Source organism: Rhincodon typus, chromosome 5 (assembly GCF_021869965.1).
Source record: "Rhincodon typus isolate 14 chromosome 5, sRhiTyp1.1, whole genome shotgun sequence".
In the NCBI taxonomy this organism is placed as follows: domain Eukaryota; kingdom Metazoa; phylum Chordata; class Chondrichthyes; order Orectolobiformes; family Rhincodontidae; genus Rhincodon; species Rhincodon typus.
The window spans coordinates 23,251,146-23,269,067 of record NC_063336.1 but is presented as its reverse complement, the minus strand read 5'-3'; the positions used below and the strand labels follow the sequence as shown (position 1 = coordinate 23,269,067).

General features: G+C 42.0%; 1 protein-coding gene across 1 annotated transcript in view; it reads right to left on the bottom strand.

Annotated features, from left to right (window-relative positions):
- Window positions 1–17,922, bottom strand: part of pdss2 (prenyl (decaprenyl) diphosphate synthase, subunit 2) — a 215,125-nt gene that overhangs the window by 99,508 nt on the left and 97,695 nt on the right. Inside the window, exon 3 of the mRNA XM_048596699.1 lies at window positions 9,753–9,951. Within this exon, the coding sequence (XP_048452656.1) occupies window positions 9,753–9,951 (199 nt within the window). The remainder of the gene's footprint in view (window positions 1–9,752; window positions 9,952–17,922) is intronic.

Sequence of the window (17,922 nt, the reverse complement as noted above, 5' to 3'; positions counted from 1 at the left end):
GTGGAGCGGACAAGGGAGTCACGGAGAGAGTGGTCCCTCTGGAAAGCCGATAAGGGTGGGGAGAGAAAGATGTCTTTGGTGGTAGGGTTGGATTGCAGATGGCGGAAGTGTCGGAGGATGATGCGTTGGATCCGGAGGTTGGTGGGGTGGTACGTGAGGACGAGGGGGATTCTTTTTTGGTTCTTATTGCGTGGATGGGGTGTGAGGGATGAGTTGCAGGAGATGTGGGAGACACGGTTGAGGGCGTTCTCGACCACTGAGGGGGGGAAGTTACGGTCCTTGAAAAACGAGGACAACTGAGATGTACGGGAGTGGAATGCCTCATCCTGGGAGCAGATGCGGCAGAGGCGAAGGAATTGGGAATAGGGGACAGCATTTTTGCAGGAAGGTGGGTGGGAGGAGGAGTATTCTAGGTAGCTGTGGGAGTCGGTGGGCTTGAAATGAATATCGGTTTCTAGGTGGTTGCCCGATATGGAGACAGAGAGGTCCAGGAAGGGGAGAGAGGTCTTAGAGATGGTCCAGGTAAACTTAAGGTTGGGGTGGAAGGTGTTAGTGAAGTGGATGAACTGTTCAAGCTCCTCGTGGGAGCACGAGGCGGCGCCGATACAGTCATCAATGTAACGGAGGAAGAGGTGGGGTTTAGGGCCGGTGTAGGTACGGAAGAGGGATTGTTCCACGTAACCTACAAAGAGGCAGGCGTAGCTTGGGCCCATGCGGGTACCCATGGCTACCCCCTTTGTCTGTAGGAAGTGGGAGGAATTGAAAGAGAAGTTGTTGAGGGTGAGGACGAGTTCGGCTAAGCGGATGAGGGTGTCAGTGGAGGGGGACTGGTCGGGCCTGCGGGACAGGAAGAAGCGGAGGGCCTTAAGGCCATCTGCATGGGGAATGCAGGTGTAGAGGGACTGGACGTCCATGGTAAAGATGAGGTGTTGGGGACCGGGGAATTGGAAGTTCTGGAGGAGGTGGAGGGCATGGGTGGTGTCACGGACATAGGTAGGGAGTTCCTGGACCAAGGGGGAGAAAATGGAGTCCAGATAGTTGAAGATCAGTTTGGTGGGACAGGAGCAGGCGGAGACAATGGGTCGACCAGGGCATTCAGGTTTGTGGATTTTGGGAAGGAGATAGAAGCGGGCGGTGCGAGGTTGGGGAACGATGAGGTTGGAGGCCGAGGGTGGGAGGTCACCTGAGGTGATGAGGTTGTGGATGGTTTGGGAGATGATGGTTTGGTGCTCAGGGGTGGGGTCGTGATCAAGGGGGCGGTAGGAGGAGGTGTCGGAGAGTTGGCGTCTGGCCTCGGTGATGTAGAGGTCAGTGCGCCATACTACAACTGCGCCTCCCTTGTCCGCGGGTTTTATGGTGAGGCTGGGATTGGAGCAGAGGGAGCGGAGGGCTGCACGTTCTGTGGGGGAGAGGTTGGAGTGGGCGAGAGGGGTGGAGAGGTTGAGGCAATTGATGTCTCGACGGCAGTTGGAGATGAAGAGGTCGAGGGAGGGTAGGAGGCCTTGGGGTGGTGTCCAGGAGGAGGGGGTGTGTTGGAAGTGGGAGAAGGGGTCAGTAGGGGGAGGGTTAGGTTCACGGTTGAAGAAGTAAGCGTGGAGGTGGAGGCGGCGGAAAAACTGCTCTATGTCCAAGCGTGAGCGGTATTCGTTGATGTGTGGGTGGAGGGGGACAAAGATGAGCCCTTTACTGAGGACTGACTGTTCGTCAAAGGAGGCGTATTTAAAGGAGTATTGAAACCTTAACATAGACTGGGAGAGACAGAGAAGCACCTGCCAGAAAAGTTATGAATTTCTACAGTGTGTCCAGGATAGGTTCCTACAGCAAAGTGTCTTGGATGTGACAAGGGAACAAGCAATATTGGATCTAGTATTAAAGAATGAGCCTGAGTTAAATTAGTGACCTATGTGTTTGTGAACATTTGTCAAATAGCGATCATAACGTGATTGAGTTCCATGTATCCTTTGTAAGACATAAGCAAAGATTGGATACTGGACTTTTGGATTTAAGTATGACAGACTTTACTGCGATGAGGCAGAGACCCTGTCCACAGTAAACTGGGAAACTCTGCTAAGAGGTGAAACAACCAAGGAACAGTGGAGGGTGTTCAAAGAAACATTTAATGCCATTCTGAAGCAATTTGTACCCATGAAAAGGAAAATCTCCATCTCACACAAAAAAAGCAATGGGCATCTAAGGAGATAAGAGACAGCATAACGGGAATGGGACAAATACTAAGATCAACAAATGGCCTCAAGGCAGCTTATAAGAACAGTTAAAATGATTGTGAAAGGAAACTTGCAAGGGTCATAAAAGACAAGAGGAGATTTTATATTACATATAGGAAAAGCAGATGGTTAAGAGTGCTGTGGAAATAGTAGGAACTGCCGATGCTGGAGAATCTGAGATAACAAGGTGTAGAGCTGGATGAACACAGCAGGCCAAGCAGCATCAGAGGAGGGTATCCCCAAAATGTCAGCTTTCCTGCTCGTCTTATGCTGCTTGGTCTCCTGTGTTCATCCAGCTCTACACCTTGTTATCTCTGGTTAAGAGTGCTATTGGCCTAGTGAAGACTGAGAATGGGGATACTGTCAACTACAATAGCGAAATGGTAGACATGCTGAATTATTATTTTGATTCAGTATTTGCAGAAGAAAAGGAGGATAACAGGAAAGATAGAGTAGATAGACTATTCCCACTGGTTGAAAATTCTAGAACTTGGGGCATAGTTTAAGAATGAGGGCCAGGCCATTCAGGAGATATGCTAGAAAACTCGTCTACACTTACAGGGCTGTGGAGGTTTGGAACGCTCCTTGTCAAATGATGGCCGAGGCTCATTCAATAATTAAATTTAAATCTGAGATAGACAATTTTTTAATGAGGGAAAGGTATCAAAGGCTATGGGGCTCATATGGGCATGTCTCTTAAAGTCAACTGACATATGCACAGTCTCTCTTACACTGATAAACTGACCGTAAGGCACAGAAATGTAGAAAACAAGTTCCAGGAGTCAGCCATTCAGTTATTCAAGTCTGCTAAGTCATTCGATACAGTCACAATTCATCCTCTATTCCAATATCATATTTCCACTTTCTCTCCATACCTTTGATGCCTTTAACATCTAATAATTAATCTATCTTTTGAATATATTCAGTGATGCAGCCTCCATAGCCTTCTGTGGTAGTAAATTCCATGAGGTGACCACCCTCAGTGAAGAAACTTTTCCTCATCTCTGCCCTAAATGGCTTACTTTGTATCGTGAGACAGTGACAACTGGTTCTAGACTTCCAAACAGGGAAAACATCCTCCCTACATCTAGCTTGTCCAGCCCTGTTAGAATGTTATATGTTTCAATCAGATGCTCTCACATTCTTCTCAACTCCAGTGAATACACATCCAGTTGAACCAATTTCTCCTCATACAACAGTCCAGCCAGCTCTCATGTCAGTCTAGCTAAATCTCTGCTGTGTTCCTTACATGGCAAGGAAATCCCTTCTTTGGTAGGGAGACTAAAACTGCAGACAATACTCCTGATGAGGTTGGACTGAGGACCTTTATAACTGCAGTAAGGCATCCCTCCTTCTGAACTCAAATCTTCTAGCAATGAAGGCCAACATAACATTTGGCTTACTAATTGCTTGCTGTGTCTGCCCATTTACTTTCATTGACTGGTATAGGACATCCAGATCCCTTTGTACATTCATATTTCTCAATATGTCTAAATAATACTGTGTCTTTTCTTCAATACTGAAGTGTATAACTTCGCATTTATCCACATTATCCTGCATCTGCCATGCATTTGCCCACACACTCAATTTGTCTCAATCACCCAGGAGCTTCCTTGTGTCTTCATTATAATGTTTCTGTAGTGGCAATTTGATCAAATTCCTGTATCTCTATTGGAGTCTTTTGATCATCTATCTTCATACGAATGTTACGTGCATTCAGATAGAGTGCTTTAAACTTTGTCTTTTTGAAGTCATTCTGCTTTCAAAGCATACTCGATGATTGACTTTATTTTCTCTGTCTTCTAGTTTTCCCAGAACCTTTTTGGTTTCTTATTACTAACTTTCCTTCCTTCAAATTTGGGTTATTCCTCAGACTTTCACTCCCCTGACAAGCTAGTTTAAACCCACCCCGACAGCTCTAGTCAATCTCCCTGCGGGGATCAGTCCCAGTCCCATTAAGGTCTTACCTCTTCAGTTTGTACAGGTCTCACCTGCCTCAGAACTAGTCCTAATTCCTCAGAAATCTGATACTCCCCATCCAGTTCTCCAGCCACATATTCGGTTAATCAATCTTGACAGTTCTTGTGTTCACCAGAATATGAGACTGAGAGTAATCCTGAGATTACTGCTCAAGGTCCCAAATTTCCAGTTGTCTCAGTCCCACTCAGGCAACGTCTGCCTCCCTCACTCTGACCATGCACCTTAAACTGACCTTGCATTTTGACTAAGTCTTTCTTTCATAGAGGCCTGTGACAAGTCACTTATTTTTCTTAACTTCCTGCTACAGTAATCAATGCCTCATTAAGGCTACGAATTTCAGGTAATAAATAACTGCCACTATCAGGCAGCTCCCTTTTAACTATGTTATTTAACTTCCTTAAAAGCTATTGATTCTAGGTCTGATGTGACTTTTATTCTGCAAGACCATAAGATATAAGAACAGTAGTAGGTTCCTTAGCCCCTTGAACATCCTCTGCCATTCCACAGGATCATGGCTGATCTGATACTCTTTACATTCACTTCCCTTCCCTTTCCCGAGAACCCTTCATTCCCTGATTGATCAAAAATCTAACTCTGCCTTAAATATACACAAGGGCTCTGCCCCCACAGCTCTCTGTGGCAAGGAGCTCCAAAGACACCCAACCTTCTGAGAGAAGAAATTCCACTTCATCTCAGTCTTAAATTGGCAGCCCTTAATTCTAAGATTCTGCCCTCTGGTGCTAGACTCTCTCAAGAGAGGAAACATCCTCTAAGCATTTACCCCATTAGAAGTAAGAATTGAACCTGTAAAAGATTTACCAGTAAATTCCCACTTTGACCCAAATTCCCAGTTACTTACTCTGTCTCAGTCTTACTCCCCCACTCTGACTGTACAAGGCCAAAAGTTATCTGAGGTAGTGGGATGTCTTCTTGAAATGTAACTGACTAGACTGTTAGGTCATTTTAGCTTATGAGCAACCAGGTTATGGCCACATTTTCTGGTCAAAAAATTACTCAGCTCCACAACATGAAGGGTGGAATTTGAATATTCAAATTTCTACGTCAACAGGCCAATATCATAATCAGTGCATGTTAGCCACAATCATCAGCAGGATGAACTCTCTTCATCTAAACAGGCAAACAACAAAATACCTCATGCACACCACGAATTATCTCTTTTACCAGGAAGTATGTTTCATTAGTGGATGTTACTTTATACGAGGATCCTGTATTAATGTTGAGGAGGGTTTGGCTATCATTTCATAAAAACCAAAACTATGAGCCAAGTTGAAATTTTTAACCCTTGATTCCATGGTGGGAAGGTGATGGCTGAATGGTATTATCGGTGGACTGTTAATCCAGACCCGGGTAACATTCGGGGATCTGGTCTGAATCCCACGACAACAGATGGCGGAATTTGACATCAGTAAAAATCTGGAATTAAGAGTTGAGTGATGACCACAAACGCACTGTTCATAGAATCATAGGACCCCTACAGTGTGGAAACAGGCCATTTGGCCCAAGTCCACACGGACCCTCTGAAGAGCATCCCACCCAGATCCATTCCCCTACCCCTGCATTTCCCTTGTCTAACCCACCTAATCTAAACATCCCTGGACACTATGGGCAATTTACCATAGCCAATCCACTTACCCTGCACATCTTTGGACTGTGTGAGGGAACCAGAGCACCTGGAGGAAACCCACGGAGAATGTGCAAATTCCACACAGACAGTAGCCCGAGGCTGGAATCGAACCCAGGTCCTGGCGCTGCGAGGCAGCTGTGCTAACCAATGAGCCACCGTGCCGTCCTAATTGTTCATTGTTGGAAAAATCCTTCTGGTTCACTCAAGTCCTGTAGGCAGGGAAACTGCCATTCTTACCTGGTCTGGCCTGTACGTGACCTACAGCAATGTGGTTGATTCTTAAATGCTCTCTCGGATGACATCCTAACCATGTGACACCCTCATCCCATGAATGAATAAAAGAAAAATGGCTTGTCAAATTTGAATCTTAATGCTGAATACTTCTGTTGTTGAAGCTGGTACCAAGCAGTAACTACCAAACTCGACAGTCTGATATTGAAACATACACTTCAGTCTCAATACACTGTGGAAGAAAATCATTAAACTTACCTCAATAATAATTATAGAGAAACTTTCAAATGTATAAATGAAGGAGTTTTGCCCACAAGTATGAAATTGTTTCTAAGTCTGTGTGCCAAAAGTACTTATCACTTCCTTTTCTGTGTATATACACAGATCTATACAGTGATTATTACGAGCAGTTGATGGAGAACCTTTCAAATCAACTTGCACAAGTTAAAATGTATGAGAACTAGTCTTTGATGGCCCATTTGCTTTTCAGGCATACATTAAATTTTGCTTTGTGCCTTTGAAAAAGGTTTAAAGCTGTGAAGAATTATAGAATCAAAAGGGCATTCCTTCCATAGATCATGCAAAATTAAGGACTCCATCATAATTACCCCCCTAAGCAAAAGAAACACTGAACAATTGTCAGTGCCACCCTCCCCCACTCAAGGCAATCAAGTAATGCTCTAGACTATAAAATGCCCAGCAATCATTCCATTAAAATGCAGTATTGTAACTTTATGATTACATAGTACAAGCATTACTACCTGCTTGGAAAAGCCATACAGGGCAGTTCCAAACAGAAATATTGATTCAAAAGACTTAAACATTTGCAGAGATTGCATCCATCACTTAACATTACAAAAAGTATATAAAAAATCTAAAAAATTCACTGTTGTAAAATTTCTCAGGAGTTAACTATTAATTCCAAGACACTGAGAATGCAATTGCGTATTTATTTAGAAAATATTCTGCATTTTTAAAAATTATCTAAAGACCCATCTGTTCATGTGGACTTTTGTAATTATTGCACTGTTTGCATAATAAAAGAGCCATTCTTTACTAGTGTTAATATCTGCCATGATTTAGGCATTTTGTTACTTATCAAATGCATTTAGTTACATAATATAATGTTAATACAATAGTCAATGTTTGCCTGTAATTCATAGTCTCACACTACAAAGGGAGCAACTTTGTTGTAAATTCAGAAGACTACATAACACTTAAAATCTTTTTTAAAATGTATCAAAAGCATTTCTTCCAGGAAACACACTTATGGTATCCACAGGGAAATAAATGCCTGAGGAAGAATAATTGAATCAGCTAAAGTTACCCTTGGCAATAATCAAAGAGATTTGCATTTCATTAAAACTGTGTAAGATAGAAATTCCTCAATCTCATATTTAATTGTTGCCCCTAAATACATATGGGGATGAATGCGTTGTGCAGATGGATGGGAGTTTGGCTCCATCTGTTACTGACTATGCTACAATAATGTTTTGAAAATAACTGGACGTTCCCACATCACAACAATTTTTTGAAACAATAAATTTGCTAATTAACTGTTAGTGTGCCTAAGCACAACTGGCAATCTTAGCCAGTTTCTCCATATGTATGCCTTGGATTACAAATTTGTTGCACGGATTGATAGATCAGATGTGCTTCACACCCAGCCCCTCCCCTACCACATAGAACATAGAACAGTACAGCACAGTACAGGCCCTTCGGCCCACGATGTTGTGCTGACCTATTATCCTACTAAGATCAAACTACCCTGCATACCCTACATATCATTTGCTTTTACATAATCTGAGGTAAATTCACAGAACCTCAATACACATCTACATGTAGCAGATGGATAAAGAGACAAAAACTGTTTAAAGAGTTTTAAGAAAAACAAATTTAAACAGGATTTTTCATATCCTCAAATAATTTTCTTTACAGCTTATTGTCAATCTGTTTGAAGCTGCCAATTCCACAGCGTAAGAAAGCTTCTTAAGGTTCACAGAACTTGCCTTCTTAGAATTAACACAGAAGCATTCAGATCGTCGAATCTGCTCCAAAATTTATTATGATCGTGGCTGATCACCAAAGCAATAACCTGTTCCTGATTCTCCTCCATAGCCTTTGATCCCTCTAGTCCCAAGTGCTATATCCAATTCCTTCTCAAAACCAAGTAATGTTTCGGCCTTAACCGCTTTCGCTGGTCGAGAATTACACGGGCTCACTGCTGTTGAGGTGAAGAGATTTCCCCTCATCTCAACTCTAATTGGTTTATCTCATTTCCAGAGACTGAGTGTGGCATTAAGGAACCCTCATAAACCTGGAGTCAATGGGAATCACGGGGAAAAGTGTCCACCAGCTGGAGACATAATTGACAAAAGGGCAGATAGTTGTTGTCATTGGAGCCAATTGAACTCCAGGACATCACTGCAGGAGTTCTTCAGGGTGGTGTCCTTTCCTTTGCCTGATTCATTACTAACTTTCCCCCTGTCATAAGCTCAGAAATGGGGACGTTCACTAATGATTGCACAATATTCAACACCATTTGTGATTCCTCAGATACTGAAGTAGTCAATATCGAAATACAGCAAGACCTGAATAATATGCAAACTAGGGCTGATAAGTGGCAAGTAACATTTGTGCCAGGCAATGAGCATCTCCAATGAGCACATCCTCCCTTGGCATTCAATGGTATCACCATCACTGAATCCCTTACTATCAACATCCTGGGGACTACCATTGATCAGAAACTCAACTGGGGTAACTGTATAAATATGTGGCAACTAGTGCAAGTCAGATGTTGGGAACCGTGCAGTTAATACCTCACTACCTGACTCCTCCAAAATTTACAGACATAAATCAATGGCCAGATCTTTGAAAATCAGTACAAACAAGTTGGGCTGAATGACCTCCTGAATGCAGGTCATTCTGAGAACTACATTATTGTTGAGACACAAGCTTCGTAAGATTCTATAGGCTGATGATCGAGGTCACATTTTGCGTCTTGACATGACATGTAGGAAGCTGTCATTTAATTTAGGAAAGTGTCATTGCCCAGCTTCCAAGCATCTCTAATTGGCAACTCAATATTAGCTTTAGAAGAGATTTAAAGGTCTACCTGCCTTCTTGACAATGTCGCTAGGAAAATGAATGCTGATCCAAATGAGAGGTTGCCACGAGCAGTCAAAGAGGTGAACTTTTAAGAAAACTTAAATCAATCGTGAGGAAGTAGCGGTGTATGCAATTAGGGAGAGAATTTAAAGACAAGCAAATAGGAACTGATGCTGGCAGAGATGTCCCAAGTTTGGTTGAAAAGATCATGGTTAAGGGTGTTAAGAGTGGAAAAAGGAGAAAAATAGAAAGATAAAAGAATTTAGGTGCCAAGATAACTGAAGTCTAACAAACTGGTTCTTCCATTGTTGATGTTATCTGTAGAGACAAATGATCAGTACAATAGCAGCCTACAATTTACCACAGTGGTTACAAAACTTGCATTTTATGCCAAATTAAAATAGAAATGACTCCTCCTTATTATTACAAATGTTTGTGAAGCAGTTACAATGCATTCATTTATGCACGTCATGAAATTAGATTTTAATTAACATATCATTTGCAATGAAAAGAACCTGCTCTCTCGTATGTTACACAAGCTATGCAAAACAGCAGTTCAGTACCTTAGTGTTCTGTAACTGAGCAAGGCCTGTAGATGCATTTGCCAGAAGAAAGTCTCCACTCAGGACCGCCATCTTATTGCCAAACTGCATATCCTTCAGTGACCCATGGGACGAAGTCACCTCCATAATATTCACTATACCACGATGCACGAGAAAAGCTGTGTGGATCAGTTCTGTAATTTCAGCCAGATTCCGCTGACTAAAAAAAAATGCAGAATGAATTACTTACACATCAAAAGTCCCAAGCAATTTGTCATCTACCTATAAATCCAAAGTCAAAGGGACATCACTGTCTTTCAAGCGGTTTGCAGAAAGGCTTAGTGATCATAGAATCATAGCATGGTTACAACACAAAGATCTAATTTGTTCCACTGCACATCTGCTAGAACCTCTCAATAGCTGCCACTGCATCCATCTCCCAGCAAAGCTCATGCTCTGCCACTGTCACAATTGCCTGCAACATCTTCCCTCACTTACTCTCACCTTGCCTCCAACTTCCACTCACCACTTCAACCACCTATACCAGCACTAATACTAGCTAATGCCATGCATTTTCATCTCACTCAATCCCTCCCTTTCTCTCACTCCAGGAGAAGACGACCCACAATAGATCAGAAAGGGTCCAGATTGGTGGAGGGGTACCTGGCATCAAAATCCTCAGCCCCTATACAGAGAGAATCCTAGCACACTTAAGAAACGACTAGAACCACTCTTGTGGGAATGCCATGACACCCATGTCCCACCAATCAAGTAAACAGTCAAGTAAATTCTACTGCAACTTTCACAATAATTCCACTCTCCTTTAGTCTTGCTGTTCTTGCATAACCGTTTGAAATGCATCCTTTATTTTATGTAGTCTTTCCCCATTCTTCCTACAAAAGCATCTCTCAATTTTCTGCATTAAATTTAATCTACTATGTGCCCACCCATTCCACTACTCAATGTCCTTTTGAAATTTATCACTATCCTCCTCACAGTTCACAATAATTCCAAATTTTGTGACCTCTTAAGTTTTGAAGCTGTGCCCTGTACATCCAAATCAAATATATTTTAAGAAAAGCAACAGTCCTAACAATGACCCCCCGAGGAACTCCACTGCATTCCCTTCTCCAGCTCAAACAACAACAATTCAATCACAGCTCTGTTTCCTGTCATTCAGCCAGCTTTATATCTAAGCTGCTACTGTCCCTTTTATGTCACAAGCTTAAACTTTGCTGGCAAGCTTACCATTATTGAGCACCTTTTGGAAGTCCACATCAACTGCATGATATCAAGAAACTAAACCAAGTTAGTTAAACACAATTGTCCTTTAACAAATTTGTCCTGGTTTTCCTTAACTAATCCGTACTTGTCCAAATGATTGTTAACTTTGTCCCAGATTATTCTGTCAAAAAGCTTTCCCAACACAGAAAGTGAACTGACTGGCTTGTAGATGTGGGTTTATCCTTATACTCTCTTTCAAGAAGAGCACTTGTCACTTAAAATTCTCTGGCCCCAATCCTGTTCATGGAACAATAAGCTCTTTCATGATAATTGGAACTGAATGAAAGGCTCAGAACTGCATTAGGATCTCCAACTATTGCACTAAAAACTTATTTTGTTCTCCTACCTCACCATGAGCAATGCCACAGTAGGTCACCGAGGTATGGAGGAGTATCTTCTAACCATCACAATTAGTTTAAAACTTTTTTTTTTGTAAACTGTAACAACAAAATGAATTTTCTAAAACAAAGTCACTTTCTGCTCTGTGCAGTTTTAATCTCAATTGATTTCAGGACGTGCTTGAAAATAAATGAGCTGAATTATAGCAGACTTTGTGGCCTTTCAGGGGCAGGCTGCACTACACAAACCTGCCTCTCAGCAGCAGTATAACTACTTTTATAAAATAGCGCATCTTCTAATTTTCTGCAAACATGAAAATGTTTAAAATGTTTAACAAGATCATGTTGAGCATTTCCAAAAAAAAGACAGCCCACAATTCACAATTCAAAAAGTGTAGACAATACAGAAAGAAAGTAGAAAATTAGTTATGTGCAACTGACTAGATTGGCGACCATAATTTTCTCAACGTCTGTCACAGCAACAGTTTTACCCGTATTTAACAGGATTACATTAGCTACAACAAGCAAGAAAGGTAACAAAATCACAGGATAATGTTTCAAATATATCAAAGTGTTAATTATATGGAAGAAATGTTAGTATAAACAGAATCGCTTCAGTCTTGTGGATTGAATAAAACAAGCTAATCAAAATAATTTACTTTCTCAAGATTCCTTGAAGTTCGGCATCAATAATTCACACTCATTTTAAGCATATAATGAAGTGGATTACATCTTACTCTAGTAGTGTAACTGGAGCAGATGTTGAAACAGCAAGTTTCAATAGATTTTAAACTGATCTCATTCTATGCAAAACAAAGAAACAATCATTTTTGCATAAGAACTACTTGCTACAAAGGCACGTGATTAACAGATTTCTAGAAAAGCTATGACTGAATAGCTAATATTTCTGCATTTAAGTGCATGTTATCTTCAAGACAAGTGTTTTCCAATAGCAGTCTGTTGTTAGATCTTCCACACCCATGTTGTATATTCTATATCTTACTGTTAGTCAGCTGTAGCAAAATTGTGATTCCTCATTCTTAACTGACCTTGCATTTAATCGGCATGGAATAATTCACTCAATTCAACCTGCAAGAACCGAATCAGCAATTGGTTGACATTACTGAAAACTGCAAAAGAAACATTTCCTTTCCTACTTTGAACTTTTTTCCTGTAATGCACAGCAACAAGCTGCCATCCTAATTTAGAAAATGTGTCATCCAAGAAAGGAAATGCCCAGGAACCCATAAAGTTCTGCGTTTTTTGTATTGCAGTTGTCGACAATAATTAAATGTAGGAAATAAGATTATGAAGCTGGGTTGCGGACCTTTGTCTATAAAGCTGATCATCATATGTAATATGGCATTGTTGCCTTCTTGATGGAATAATTACCAACATGAAACAACGGTCTTGCTCTGTGCAGGTCAGGAGAGATACTGGTTTTGAACACGGAGTAGCAGGATCCCTGATCAGTCACTGTACAATAATGTAGTAGGTCCCAAACATAGGGAGCCCAAACGATAAGCAAATGAAAAAGGCAGAAAAACCAAATACTACTTTCAGAGATAACAAGGTGCAGAGCTGGATGAACACAGCAGGCCAAGCAGCACCAGAGGAGCAGGAAAGCTGACGTTTCGGGCCTAGACCCTCCTTCAGAAAAATGATTTTTCTGAAGAAGGGTCTAGGCCTGAAACATCAGCTTTCCTGCTCCTCTGATGCTGCTTGACCCGCTGTGTTCATCCAGCCCTGCGCCTTGATATCTCAGATTCTCCAGCATCTGCAGTTCCCTACTTTCAGAGATGGTCAGAACTACTGAAGCACAGGGATGAAAGAGTTACTTGCTTTGACTGTGCAGGGGCCAGTTCAGCATAACATTAAATACACAGTCTAATTCCTGAGTAACTGATCAACTAACCCCAAACTCACCTTGATGCACACCCAACTGTACTTCTGCCAGACCCCTGACACCCTCAAGATCACCAAATCCAACACCCACATCCTCACTGCTGAGCATGCTACATCCTTCTCTCACTCCACATCTAAAGCCCCTCTTTCCCTGCCACTGGACATCATTCCCAAAACACCTCTCCACCCAAGTTCTCTGTGCCCAATGCTCCCTTCCCTTCAACACTGGACACATATCATCTTGCCCCACTGCTGGGCACATTCCTCACTTGCCTTGCCACTCTGCACTTGGACAACCCCACCTCCCAAACCAGCACCCACTCCTACCTACCCTAAAAACTGCATCATTTACCTGGGTCCTTTGTCACCGTGTCCTCCAAGCACCCGAACATCTCACTTATGTAGTTATTGTCAAAGTAGCTGTCGTGATTTCTAAATGGCAGAGTACAGCAGCTGACTGCTGTGAAAATGGACATGGTTTGTCTTCTTCTGACGGTCCTGCACAATGAAAGAACTGTCAGCCTGTAAGTGCAGCTCCGCATTTCCAAGGGAGACCCAAATGGAATTTCCTCTCAGAAATGCAGAGCTCCCTCTTTTCAAAAAAAGGCCAAAAAAATCACACGCCACCAGATTACAGTCCAACAGGTCTATTTGAAAATGCAAGCTTTTGGAGCTCAGCTCCTTCCCTGATCAGTCACTGTGCAATTATGTGGTAGGTCCCAAACATAGGGAGCCCAAACGATAAGCAAATGAAAAGGCAGAAAAGCTGGACCAGTGGAACCCCACTCCTCTCATTCTTCCAATATGAAAAAAGCCCATTTGTGTGCACAGTGGGCAATCTGCATGAGTTCATCACCCCTTGGAAATTCAGACCTTTTTCAAACTATTATAAAGGTACTTCATTGTGATCTTGTGATGTCTAACAAACCTGATGCTACTATATCCTTGCCATTCAGTCTCCACGCCTTAAACCTAGATTCATGAGTTTCAAAGTTGGTCCTTAACGAGGGTGACATTTTGATCAATTCTAAAGCTGAATCAGCACATCACACTAAAGTGATTAATAACCGAATGTGGAGAAACTAACTGAAGTTGCTAGAAAAATGTGAAGGGTCATATTCACCAGGAGCTGAATCTTGAACATGCCCAAGACGAGGAACAGATTTACAGGAAATGGAAAAGGCCTCATGGAGCCACTCATAACAAAGATTAACCGACATATCCAATCTGATTGTCAAATTTAGGAGTACCTCTGAGAAGCTACTGTAACAGTAAATCATTAATTAGGTTCTATTAATTAAAGAGAACTGTACCAATAATGAAGAAAAATAAGGAAATATCCCATTTGCAAAGGCTGCTATAACAGAAAGTTTCTTTTCCTGCTGCATCTTAAACATGAATTATAGCCTTACAAAACACTCAACCAGTACTTATTGTTACTAACTAAATGAAACAATTTGGCATGACTGCAGTGTCAGCTTGACTCAGTCAGTAGCCCTCCCCCTAATGTAGACAGTTTGTGGGTTATAGCTTGTCTAGTGGCAGATGCTCTCATTACATTTTAGAAAAAAAACACTTCAATGCGCACTTAAGATACCGTAAATTAAAAGGCTACAGACCAAGAGCTAGAAGATGAAATAAGGCTGGATAACTCTGCTTTTGGACAACACGGGGATTAGGGCATAAAACTCCTCCTTCAGTGCCTTAAATATCTCCATGTTTCTATATTTCTGAATCTAGGTTGACACTTTGGTGGTGTATTGATTGAAACTATCTTGTTTGACTCATTTAGATGGAGCTTAAAGCACTTATGAGAGCAGACAGGCCTCCCAGTACCTTATGCAAAATTTGTCCTTCAGTGTTGTCATAAACCAGGTAAAACAACTCAAGGTTATTTCACTGACATTGAGAAACCTTGCTTTGTGCAAAATAGCCCTTTTGGTTACATCATGATCACTGCATTTAAGTGGAATCCGACAGAATCAGTCGCAGTTGTTTAAAAGTTTCCTCGCTGTATTAATGTACTTTCTATTCCCTCGATCATGTTTTTTTTTGTTGTTGGAGTGTTCTAATATATATATCTAGACTGCTTATCCCACTCCCGTCCATTTCAACTGAAGTAACAGATGTGACAGTAAATCTGGGGAAGCTCTAACCGTCCCAGAGGCAGCCTGTGTAACAGGAGGTCAGCCTGCAGGTGGCCTGGAACACACAGCTGCAATCTGTTCAGACTGCCCACTTCCAAAATGGGAGTCTTGGCAGAACCTTCCTGTCTGAAATCCTCTCTTTTTGGAATTGTGTATTTCCAACTTTCTGAAATTGCTGCAGTGCTGGCTATACAATCATGTATGGCAAATAAGTAAATAATGAAGAACCCTCTCTGGTGCTCATCAGTTGAGCAGTCATTGTAATAAATATTAGATGTCATTCTTGAAATTAAGCTTTTAAGCAACAGCTAACAAATTATACAATAGGAAATGAAGGGAGAGAAACAAAACAGACAAGAGATGTCCACTGCACGTTTTACAATTTTAACAACTGGAATGGCTCACTAATGTAGTGACAAATCCTCACCTTCACAGCCACAGCTGGGTAAATGGATTTTGTTGACAACAATATGGTCCATGAGACATGGTTTTAATTCTCAACCAGTCAGCACACATCGCCCCTTGTGTTTACTTGCTGATTCTGTGTTCTATATTGTTGCCAGTTGCCAAGTCATACATAATTTTTTTTCTCTCTGCTTTGAATTCTCATGTGGAAGTTCCATGTTACACCAAAGTAGCTAGGAGTTAGTGCAACAGCTATTGATTACAGCAATAAAACCAGAAAATGCTGGAAATGCTCAGCAGGTCTAATAGAATCCATAGGAAGAGAAAACATTAACATTTCAACTTAACCTGATCTATGTTACCCACTTTGTTACTACGTCCCCCCACAAGTCTGGAAAAACGAGGAAATCTACTAAGCTTCATATGGGTCCAGAGCACCATAAGGGCAATAGCAAGATGCTTGATAATGAAAGTAGTCTTAGTGAAAGTAGTATAGTTTTAAAGTAATATACAATGCATTGTTCTGCTGAAAAGTAAAACCATGTCTCTTTAAAAGAGAAGTATCCAAGTTAAATAAATTAGATAAACAAGAGCAAAGATCACTCAGATTGGAAATACAATATTAAGCTCTCATTGGTTAAGCAGCTGCCAGTTTGTGCCTTTTTATACAAATTATTTTAAATTGCTATTAAAGTCTGACACATGTAGAGTGATGCACATGTGGGTGTAATGTACTGCTTTTCAATATACCAGTGAGGCACATCCCATGCTCTTGCTCAAGGTAGATTAGATGATACGCTGCTCTGTAGGATAATATGAGGCCATGAATTACAAAATGTTTTTTGCTAAAGCTATGTTCCTTTAAGGCCATAATGTCTACTTGCCAGTAAATAAACAGTGAATGAGTTTTTCCTGAGGTAATCCATTAGTCACAACTCTGACTTTCTGTCTGCATCTTTTCTTGACAACGTGATTGCACACACCTCTTGGCTTAAAGCAATTGTCATCCACGGATATTTAAACAAAAATGCTTGAAGTGTGAGACAGAAAATTAACCCAATGGCAATAATGGAAATATGACAGTCAAGAAATGATATATGTTTTATATATATATATAATTTTATAGTACCGATGACAAATACATTATCCACATTAAATATGTGATGTCTACATGTTGTCAACTTTATTATGCATTCTGATGTCCACATTTATAATGAAATCTGCTTGTGTTGTCTTACCAATAATAAGGACAGAATATACAATTTTAACATGTGGAGAGGCATTCCACTCCCGTACATCTCAGATGTCCTTGTTTTTCAAGGACCGCAACTTCCCCCCCTCAGTGGTCGAGAACGCCCTCCACCATGTCTCCCACATTTCCCGCATCTCATCCCTCACACCCCGTCCCCGCAATAACAACCAAAAAAGAATCCCCCTCGTCCTCACATACCACCCCACCAACCTCCGGATCCAACGCATCATCCTTCGACATTTCTGCCATCTGCAATCCGACCCCACCACCAAAGACATTTTTCCCTCCCCACCCTTATCTGCTTTCCGGAGGGACCACTCTCTCCGTGACTCCCTTGTCCGCTCCACACTCCCCTCCAGCCCCACCACACCCGGCACTTTTCCCTGCAACCGCCTCACACCTCCTCCCTCACCCCCATCCCAGGCCCCAAGAAGACTTTCCACATCAAGCAGATGATCACCTGCACATCTGCCAATGTGGTATACTGTATCCGCTGTACCCGTTGTAGCCTCCTCTACATCGGGGAAACCAAGCGGAGGCTTGGGGACCGCTTTGCAGAACACCTATGCTTGGTTCGCAATAAACAACTGCACCTCCCAGTCGCGAACCATTTCAACTCCCCCTCCCATTCCTCAGACGACATGTCCATCCTGGGCCTCCTGCAGTGCCACAACGATGCCACCCGAAGGTTGCAGGAACAGCAACTCACATTCCGCTTGGGAACCCTGCAGCCCAATGGTATCAATGTGGATTTCACAAGCTTCAAAATCTCCCCTCCCCCTACCGCATCCCAAAACCAGACCAGCTCGTCCCCGCCTCCCTAACCTGTTCTTCCTCCCACCTTTCCCCTCCTCCCACCT